General features: G+C 42.3%; 1 protein-coding gene across 1 annotated transcript; it reads left to right on the top strand.

The window, feature by feature from the left end:
• Positions 1-2,897: 2,897 nt before the first annotated feature.
• RND3 (Rho family GTPase 3) lies at positions 2,898-10,038 on the top strand. Its single transcript, XM_009886357.1, is given in 4 exon segments — positions 2,898-2,949; positions 5,040-5,149; positions 6,704-6,838; positions 9,787-10,038. Coding segments are annotated over 4 exon segments (549 nt in total).
• The last annotated feature ends 1,041 nt before the right edge of the window (positions 10,039-11,079 follow it).

Here is an 11,079-nt window from a genome sequence, read left to right as displayed (position 1 = left end):
CCTTGCAAATTAATCCATAGCTTGAATTAAAGTAAATGTTGATTTTCTTTTTTTGCATTGAATTCTTTAAAAGGAAGGTATTGCCACTTTGAGAATTTCATTTGCTCTCTGAGAAAACGAGAAAAGCTGTAGGCATTGGTTAAAATAGTCTTGTGTTAGGGTGAGAACTGGCCCTGCTCTCGTGGTTTTAGTTTACAATCCTTTATATAATAATAATGTGCTTTTTACTAGAGAATTTGAGTACAAAATGCAGGGAGTCACGCAATTGACAGAACCTTTTAAAGCTAGCTGTAAATTTATTGGGAAGTTCTTGTTATATCTTGGATATGGCTATAGAAATATGGGACAAAACACTCTTACAAGTAAGAGTGGAATGGGAAGATTCATTATTCAAATATTTTGTGGTACTGTCTAGTTCTGCGAGTCATTATAAGGGTTTAAATTAGCCACAGCATTAAGGAAAGCACTTGCCAACTTGAATTTCAATTGGTTTTTGGACTACCAACCCTTCTTTCAAAGCAGGAATGTCTGGTTGCAATCTAACTACACCATTAATTATTCCACTCTGTGGTAACATAGTATGGCAGTCTCGAGCTGTTTGGGAGCTGTGTGCTTATTTTGCTCGGTAGAGTATTAGAAGTTTCTTCGGGCTGAAGCTTCATCTTGTAGTTTCATGGACACTGTAAAGAGTACTTGTGTATTAGACATCTTTGTCTACCATAGCCATGTAATGTGCTTTTACCAAGGTTTTGGCTTCTTCTGTTGAAAGTGGCTACTTTGATACTTACTTCTTGCTAGTAGTACAACAGCAGCTGTGGCACAGAAATCACAGACTATTAATTAGACATTCGTACCTGTGTCTCCCTAAAACGTATTTTAGGGTTTTTTATTGATTGTACTGTGGAAACTGTACTGGATACACAAATAAAAAATTCTCAACAAGGCCAGAAATACCTATGCACTGCTGGGGATTAGCATATAATTAAATCCAGAAGGGCCTTAGAGCTTTAAATCAGGTTAGCTTTACTGTGATTTGAACGTGCACAATGTATTCAGTGTCTATATAGAAACACGATATTAATTATAAAGCTTTTTGCTGAAATCTTTCAGAAGACATCTGAAACCTACAGGAATTAAAGTTAGTATTTTCCTGAGCTGTGTGATGGTGAGCATTGTAAAGGAAATGTCAAATTTCTGTCTTTGCCTTCCAGTTCACTTGCAAATTAGCTGTATTGAGCCATGTGGGTTTTTTTTCTTTCATGGCAGTGTAATGGTAACTAGTCTTTATAGGGTTTTTTTTTGTCCTTTAGAGTGGAAAAAACCTAGAATTGATATCTGGGAGTGCCAAGTCACCAAAGTCCTGTTGTCTTTTTGAGACGCAGAAATGTAAACACACAAAATGTGATGAATATGGCGATATTCGTGTGCTTGGAGATGCAGTGTTCTATGATATTCAGTATACAAAATCACCTGCATTTTCTCCAAAACAGCCAAGGTGGATTTGGAAGGAAGAAAGGCGTCAGCAGTGAATCGGCTACTTAGAGCGGCCACTGCAGTGTTTGATGTGTTTTCTAGGTAGCTGATAATTAGTGAGCCCAAGGGTTTGGGAGTGAGAATGCTGCTGTTCGTCTGCTGTTCTTTCACTTGACTGGAGTCCAAAAGGCTACAAAGACGAATGCCTGATGGCTGCTTGGTGGTGTGTAAATAGCAAAGTCTTGCCTGTTACTGAGCTCGGCTTCCCTTAGGGCCCGCGGGCAAGCGGAGGCTGAGCATCATGGTGAGCAGGAGCTGCCCAGGTTCAGTTCAGCTCCGTAGGTGGGACATGGGGATGAACCTCCTGGTTGGAAGTGGTGGTGGTGGCTTTGGGTCTTGCAGACTAATAGGGCATCATCTCACCGTGATCGAGCATCTTGGAGTAGTACTAAGCCATCAGAAAAAATAAGTATGCTTTAACTTTTTAACTTTATTTATTCAGATAGCCACATTTAAGTCTAAGCTTGATATCATCTGTAGACCAAATCCAACCATATTGCTGGGAAGGGGTTTTATTTCAGTTTAAAAGCTGAACTTATGTTATACTTTGCATGAAACATAAGGTTTTAAAAGTAGATCATTCTTAATATGTAACTTATTTTGGCTTAAATTATTTAAGCTGCCAGATTTAAAAAGGGGGATTGCAGCCGGAATGTACTTCCTCCAAATATGAACTGCAGCATTATCAGCAATTCCTTGATAAAATAGAAAAATTGTCCATGTTGTCCCTAAATGTTTTATTTTGTAGGAACAGAATCACAAACACAAATACTCTCCCCCCCTCACCCCCCCAGTACTATAGCTGTAGCTCTACATTCTCCTTCTGATTTCTAGGGTTGGCATGGCTTCAGATCTGCAGACTAACTTGAAAAAGAGTGAGCAGCAGCCTGACTGGGTTGTGCTCAAGTTGTCTGTTCAGACTTGAGCCTCATTCCTGAGATTCCTGGCTTCTGAGGGTTTCTCTGGGCGAAACGATGAAATGCCAGATTGAATAGGCTCGCACAGCGAGGGCCGTAGTCCCTCTTTATTTGCGCAGTAATAAAGGTTCAGTTATTGCTGTTGAATGAGACCAGGAAATTTCCTTTGTTGGTACTGCAGCCTGAGTAGTTTAAATGGTTCCCGTTTGTTCTGCCACACACTACCCGGAAGAAAAGGAGGTGTCAAATATTCCTCCTAGCTTGCATCCGAGCAGAAGGACTGCCTATAAAAGTGCACTTATTCTAGCTCAGCATCTTTAATATGAGAGGTTCAGAAGGAAAACCTAAAAAGAAAAACCCTCAAAACAAACACAGCTACAGCTGACTCGGTAGAAAGGAGTCTCAGGGTTGGAGGTGGTGACTCTATGTATACATAAATACGTGCTGATGGACATATATGGTATGTTGTATCCCTGAAGACTGGTGAGTGAGAAGATAGGTATGTGTCTAAGGAATTAGTTTCTGGGTGAGGCTTTTTTGAGACTCTTTTCTAGCCAGCAACCATTTGGCCAAGCATTAATGATCTTCCATCCTGCCCTTACTTGCCTGAGCTCGGCAGGGAGATGTGCTAGCCGGGTGGCGGCTCTCACCGGTGTGCAGGCTGGTGGCTGGGCAGCAGGCAGTGCTTTGGCCAGTTTAAGGCTGCAGAGCGGTGCAGGTGGCTAGTTAATGGCACGCTGCTCTGCCATGCGTCTGTCCAGGGCAAATCACTTGGCCCTGGGGCTCCAGGGTAAATCACTTGGCCCTGGGGCTCCAGGATGGAGGCACTGTAATAGCAGTGCTGGAGATAGCTGGGGAGTAATTAGTGGTGGGAAGTGCTTATTGATAATCACTGCTAGCAGAGCTGAGCTCAAATGAGTAGTTAACTATCGGTCAGCTCAACTCGCTTAGATTTCTTTCTGACATGTCATTTACCGCTGAAGACAGCTAACTGTTTTTTGAAGAGCAGTTTTTGACAGCTGCCTCTTTGTTAGATTGACATCATTTATGAAGATGAGCATTTGAACAAAATAGTCTCGTTCAACAAATTACCTTCTGCTACCTAGTTTGGTAATGCTTCATTCCCCATGTGTTACTCTTCATTTCAAAAACAACATTCCTGGGATTCTTGACTCCTTCCTTCCCGTATAAGCTGTCCAACTGAAGTCATCTGTGATACGTTCACACCATTCCCTGCTCTGCTTTGTGCAACAGCATGAGCTGTCTGTCAGTTAAAAACTTGAGGAATTCCTCTAATCCAGTTAATAGTCTGCTCAGCCTCCGAGACCTTACAGCCAATTAGTTCTAGATAGTTGGAAAATTGGTGATATAATTAGCTGATAACCCCAAAACTCTTGAAAGCTGTATTCTTGTTGCGTAAGTTCTCTGCTGTATTTTAGGTTCATGAGAGAAAAATACAGAAATAAGACTGTATGACTGAGAAAACGCATTTTAAGTTGCAGGCATGCACTTTAATGCCCAAACCCTTACCCTTTTGGACCACTTAACTGTTTCAGTGCTTTTCTAAATCAGAAGTGCGTTCTCCTCAGCAAGTGAAGCTTCAGCACAGTTAAGGCCAAACCAAATGGTGGCTGAGTGACTGGAACTTCCTAGAAAAAAAGGAGGATTTTTTTTCTTTCCCCCCAGACCTGTTACCAGGTTCACCAGATAATAAAAATGAGATTTCTGACTCTGGAGAAACACTTGTAACTCTACACATCGTGACAATTGTTAAAGAAAGCAGCATGTCCCTTAACAGCTCTGAAAGTAAAACATGCACAAAGTACAATATCGGACCTGTTTCTCTTCCATCTGATTACTAGATTAGCTTTGATCTCGTTGATAAAAATCTAGTTTATGGGCTAAACATAAACATTTATTGCAAGCCTATATTGGTTTACAGATTGGTGAGGCTTTTTGTGACAGATAACGTGTGTGCTTGCCTACAGGACTGGGGTTATTTCCTGATGGACTGCTGTAACAAATGCTTTAATCTGAAGCAAGAGTTTCTTCTAAAAATTGCCAATATCCATGACAACTAAAGAAGCTTTTTGCGCTTGGAACTGTTTGTTTTAAATTCAACGTTAGAAGAATGAAAACTGATTTACTTCAAACCTTTCTGAATTTTTTTCCATGAAAGCGCAACTGTGACAAATCTGCTTTGAAGGAGCCTTTTGGAGGTTGAGGATTTGTTCTCAAAGTCAGATCCCTGCAGGTTAATGCTGGGACTTAAACTTGAGCTGACCCGATTTCCCTTTCCTTGTTATTGGGGGCATCACGAGCTTTTGGTGGGAGATGGATCACTGGGGTGCCATCACTCTTAATTACTTGGGAAAGCTCTTGCTTTTGTAGCTGAGAAACAAAAGAAAAGTGGGGAAATGAGCAACTGCAGCGAGTGTTTTGGGAATATGGTGCTATCGAAGAAAAGATGGTAGCTGGGTGCTATTATAGAGCTTCACTGAAAACCTTTCTAAACTTTCTGAATAAGCTTGAATGACTGTAGAAAGTGAAAAATACAAACTAATAAAAATCTTGTTTGTATCTCTGCAGGGTCTCCTTATTATGACAATGTCCGCCCGCTCTCCTATCCAGATTCTGATGCTGTCCTGATTTGCTTTGACATCAGTCGGCCAGAAACCCTCGACAGTGTGCTAAAAAAGGCAAGTGTTTGAGAAACATTTGAGTACGGAACTGTTTGAGTAGCTTGTCTTTAAATCTCTGAAGAGTGGTGCTGTTTCCTACATTGGGAACTTCAGCTTGTTTCTTTTAATGGCGAGATGACAGGGCTATGCTCTGCACTGCTAGAATTTGAGATCATTTGTTTGAAAGGGATGAATGTTAATTGAAAACAAAAACTCCCTAATGGATGCTGAGGGGTGAAGTAAATTCTCATTCCTCAGCCCTTAGACAGCAGTGAATTGTTCAGGGTGGCGTGAGGTGCAGGGCTGGGTGCAGCAAGAAGCTGTCTCTCACGTTATATTCATGTAACAGACAGGATTGAGAAACTTTGCCATGTTGCAAAGACGGTTAAAACGTGCCTGCCAAGTGTTTGGACTTTTGCCACGGCTCTACATAATTTCTCAGCCTGAAGTTAGAAGGAGACAGTGACAAATGCCTCTGGAAGCCACCAGAAGACCTAGCAGTGGCATAGGAATGCAATCCTGCACCAAACTTCAGAGTTTTTCACAAGCTCAGTGATCTGAGATTCAGCGCCAGGCTTTCCCCGAGTTAAAACATAGACTTTTGATAATCAAGCTCTGTGTTTGCAAGGTGGTCGTGGTCCTTTCCTTGATCACGGGGTATGACTCAGCTTTGCAGTGTTTTCTTTAAGGCTTAATGACCTGAAGTTCCTTTTTTCTGTAGCTGGGGCCAGTGATTCTTGTGTCACTGGGAATAAAGTGGCATACAATGCCCTGAATAGTCTACAGAAAATACTTAAGACCATTCTCCCAGCTGCTAACTGTGCCAACAAGCATCTAGAGCTGTCTATTTGTTTTCTGTCCCTGATGATGTTCGTTCCTCTACTATTGCTTAATTCTGTAAGAGATTTTCCTCAATATGCTTTTAAACCTAAATGATATCCTTAAGTGTTAGGGTTTGTATGATCTGCCCAGATTATGCTGCGAAATTCTTGGCTTGTGTTCTAAAAATAACTATGTAAGAAGGGGAAGGAAACCAAGGAATATATCACAGGTTCTGTTTGAAGGACTTGTTACTGGTTCATGTTAGCTGAACCCTTGGCAGATTTGTGTAGTTTTAGGTGCGAGGATGTAGCCATGAGCCAATATATAACAACATTTATTTTGTGGTCATACAAGACCCGCCTCTGTCTGCATCTTGAGGAACCACTGAATGTGGGGACACCAGGTTCCATTGGTTCCTGTCTGCAGATGGTTATGGCAGGGTGTTTACCGCTTGTCAGGAGCGACAGGTCTGCAAACCTTTACTCATGTAGGTAAACAATCTCAATTCATTCCCTCTTGATTTGTAAGTCAGTGGAATTAATGAGTGTACGAGACAGTCAGATTCCATCCTTGACCAGAATCTGCTGGAACCAATGCCTTTAGAAATTAGCTTGAAGGTAGATATAACTATTACATAAGAATATTTCCACATAAAATGTCATGACCCATTAAACTTCATCCTGTATCTATTGCTACTTTGGATTTAAACATTCATCTACTCGAGTATAATAACAATCTAAATTTTTGCAGTGGAAAGGTGAAATCCAGGAGTTCTGTCCGAACACCAAAATGCTTTTGGTTGGTTGCAAGTCGGATCTGCGCACAGATGTAAGCACGCTAGTGGAACTTTCCAACCACAGGCAGACGCCTGTGTCCTATGATCAGGTATGTGCCACATCCTTTGTTGTACTTAGGGGTGGAAGATAAGGCTCTTTTCTATCACTGTAGCCATCTTTATGAACAACTTCTTCCCCCCCCTCCGTTGACACATGCATTCTAGAAGCCAGATGCACATTCTCTAGTAGTTGCTGGAGGTAAATTTGAAAACTATTATGAGTCAAGGCAAAGCCTACTCACAGACTGGGTGCGGCAGAAAATCATTCAGCCCCACAACACATGCTTTAAGCATCGTAAGATTGTAGCCTTAGTGATTGCAAAGAGCCTTTTAAGTGAATTGAAAAGAAACTTACAGCTTTTCTGGGCCTGCAGATGTCAAAACAGTAATTGAGAGGTGACATGTCCTGTTTGTTTATTGACAAATTGGTAAAATTGTTGTCTTCAGACTTGAATGTCATTCATTTGACCTTAGCGTCATGACAAGTATTGCATATAATGTGTCTCCTTTAAAATCCTGTTGCCTTAAAACACCTGTGAAAACACCTTGTAGCTCCCTCTGAAGGTGGCAGCAAATCCAGAAAGCATCTTAATTCTCGGCAGCAGTTCTGTGCTGCTGGGGAAGTGAGTAGTGTGGAGCCAGGCATCAGGGGATAGAGAAGCCAAGGTGAAAGGGAAAGGAAGCAGGCCATGGGAGAGCAGGAGGTAGAGAGCAGGGGAAAACTGGGCTGGAAGGTAATTTTCCCCTTATTACTCACAGGTGTGTATCATGCACTGCAGCTGAATCACAGTGGTGGTTGGAGGTACCATTCTCACTCTTACACCCTGCAGAGTGAGAATGGTACCTCCAGAAGAAACTTCAGCTAGTGTGTATGTCCTGTGCTATCAAACAGGTTTTGATGTTTTATCCACAACCTCAGGTTTTCCAAACCAACAGCTCCTAATATGCGATTACTAATAATGGAGCCTCCCACAGCATGCTTAAATTGGAAAATGCAAAGATACCATAAACTAAGTATCTTGATTAAAATAGAACATGGGGTGTTGTACTCTGATGGCTATGCTGATTTTTCTACGCTTCACTCAGTAAAAATACCTCCATCTCAGACAATTTTGTATGAAACTGAATGCCAGTTTTTTACCTTTGTGTAAAACAATTCAGAAGTGTCCTTAAACCCTGCTTGTTGCAGAAGATGTCATCTTGGTTACAAGCTACCCCTGGTGCATGTGTATATATTGGTGTTGTGCAGCCTCAGAGGTGTAATTTTCCATGCTGTTTTTCTTTGAATATTAAACTTAAAAGGAAATACTGTCTGCCACATACTGCGTATACAAGTTTGTATATTACGTTTTGTACAGTACTTCAATAAAATCACCAAGTATGACCCTTTTCCCTAGTGATTAAAAATGTTCTGACCAGAGGATTTGTCCTCTGGTGTGGGAGATTCACATCTTTTGTGGTGTCACAGCGTAGCCTGTGCCCCGTAGGAGCAGGACTCAGATGAAGACAAAAGCCTGAGGCAGAAGCTACTACTTTCAGCCAAAGGGAAAATTGCACATGTTAGAGGGAAGCCTGTACTTCAGCAAACTCACGATTTCACCTGCGCTCTACATAAAGTGAAAACTTACCCTGAGTAATGCTTTTATTCTCTTGCGGTGGCCAGAGCCCAGCGGTGGCATGAAGCACCCCACTGCTCTCCAGCTCTAGTTCTAGGGAAGCATCCTCTGGGGTAGAGTTAGACAGCTTATTTTCAATTTCCCTTGCCTTGCTAAGTTGACATGGGATCAAAGAGCTTAGCGGGGTTTTTCCATTCCTCTGAACTTCACAAGGAAGCATTGGGAGGATAAAGCCTGTCTCCAGTATGCTCGCCAGTTTCCAGTCAGCTACACCTGAGCAAACATTGAGGCTCTAAGGTGTAGGCTAGGCTGGGTTAGTGGAGTTGAGATGTTTAACTGTGGGGAGTGCTTGTCCTACAAACTAATACTCCTTTATCAGCTACTCCCACTTACTTACAATTGATAAGAAGATGGCTGCATCACTGCAGTGTAAATAGTATATACAAAGGTTGTGGATCCAAATGAGTAGTGCCATCAGCCCGGCACCAGAGCAAAGAGGAGGGGTTGGACTGACCTGTGCCTGTATCTCAGGCCCGCGGATGCGTGAGGTGTGACACATCGAGGATGTGGCTGGATTTCATAGCTTATTAAAAAGATTCATCCCTCCGAAGTAAAATTCCATTGAAACAACTCAGTTTTTTTCATGCAATGCTGTATTGGTTTCCTGTAGCAAAATCCACATCAGGATACTGGGGTATTGTTGCCTGCCAGAGTTGCTTGTTGTTTTTCTTGCGCTGCTGGAACAAATATCCCCGCTTTGATTTTTAATGCACGTAAAATCACAAAAGAAGGGCTCGTATAACCATTATTTTTTTTCTTCCCATTCCTTGGCTACAAGTTGATCTAACTATCCCCAGCCCAGAAACCCACAGCGCATTTCCCGATGAACTTTGCCCCCTTGGTGGAGATGTAACACGGCTCCGCTCCAGGTCAGGGGCACGCTGGCTACCCCGTAAGGCAGTCAGAATACATTTTCTCTTTGGAGATAGCGGGCTTAAATCTGGAAGCTGCCAGGTCCAGACCTTTCCCAGTAAGCACGTGATTTCACAGATGCGAATTAAGGTGTTAAGGGTAGCATTGCTAAATAGGTCCTACTAATACTCTTCTGGCTTTCTGCAGTTGTTTGCAGGTCTCTGAGCTTATCTTTTCTCTTCCAGTTTGTGTTTATCAGCATAGGAGATAATGCTTGGATACTTGTGTAATGCATCTTGGAACCAAAGCGCTGTTTATTTTGCAAAATTAGCTGTTGGCTGTTGTGTTGGAGATCTAGCTTTGGTTTTCACAAAACATTGCGTAGGGAAAACAGTGCTGAAAAGTAATTGTATGGTTTGCTTTGGCTCTGCAGAAACTTGGTATTGATTGCATGTTCTTTTTTCCCTTAGGGTGCAAATATGGCCAAACAGATTGGAGCAGCTACATATATCGAATGCTCAGCCTTACAGTCAGAAAACAGTGTCAGAGACATTTTTCATGTTGCCACCTTGGCGTGTGTGAATAAAACAAATAAAAATGTTAAACGAAACAAATCGCAGAGGGCAACAAAGCGGATTTCACACATGCCTGGCAGGCCAGAACTTTCCACAGTGGCGACGGACTTGCGAAAGGACAAAGCAAAGAGTTGCACGGTGATGTGAAGGACCTCGATTTCCTGGAGAAGGAGGAAGAGAGCATCCGTGAGGGGTGGAGGCCCAATGAAGTACACAGCTACATGGTATTTCACGAGGGCTTATGCCAGTGCTTTAATGGAGACTCTTCCCCTGTTGTGTGAGACTATATTTAGGAACTGAGCAGCGAGAAGAAATGGCTCTAAATGAGGTGGCATCAGGAAATGATCTGTTGAAGAAAATGCCAAAAACAAAAAGGGAAAAATGTTTGAGTGTGCTGAGAAAAGAGAGGGTGAATGGGAAAATAACACTGCAAAGAAGAGAGATGTCATTGACAGTGCTTGTTTCTTTTATTAACGCTCTACTCCTGGATGCTACCACTTTTGATTTCATTAAAATAATACTTTAATGTGTTTTTTTAAAGATGACATTATTAATATGCCCTCCTCATTGAGGAACTATCCCCGTGACCTTATAGTTGGTTTTCCAAAGGATATGATCTAATTTTTAAGTAGCTCATCGTTAAAATGGAGAGTGTACCGAGGCCTGTGCGTCACCTAGAGGAAAACACTGTACGTGAGAAGTCTGGAGTTTTGCCTTCCCAAGATGGCAGCGCTGTCTACACTTGAGCGTGTTGGTAATGAAGACAACCATTTGAGATTTCCCAGTATTATAGGTGCCCTGGCACTGCGGAAATTAAATGGATCCAATTGGGGTGTGGGGGCAAACTGCCTGCCCCTTGCAGGACTCTGACTTTCCATTCCTCTTTGTGATTGTAATTTAGAGTGGAAATGATCTCCAGTTCTGGTGAACTGTATGGGTGTGTCGCTCTAGGTTCAAGTGAAAGGTGCTAAGAGCTATGATGACAAACCATCCTTGGTTTTACAACCATGATAATTCGTTAAGCCTTACTGCCCATCTGGGGAAGCCCTGAGACTCCTCCACTTCTGCTGGGAGTTGGAGAGCCGGGTGGATCCCAGGATCTATCCCTCTGTAAATGCTACGGAGAAGTGCTATTCTGTGATGTGGTTCTCTGCAATCATCTTTGCAAAAACCCCAAGAATCTGCAAA

Source organism: Charadrius vociferus, unplaced genomic scaffold (genome assembly GCF_000708025.1).
Source record: "Charadrius vociferus isolate BGI_N301 unplaced genomic scaffold, ASM70802v2 scaffold35, whole genome shotgun sequence".
Lineage (NCBI taxonomy): Eukaryota > Metazoa > Chordata > Aves > Charadriiformes > Charadriidae > Charadrius > Charadrius vociferus.
This window is presented reverse-complemented; position numbering and strand designations above follow the sequence as displayed.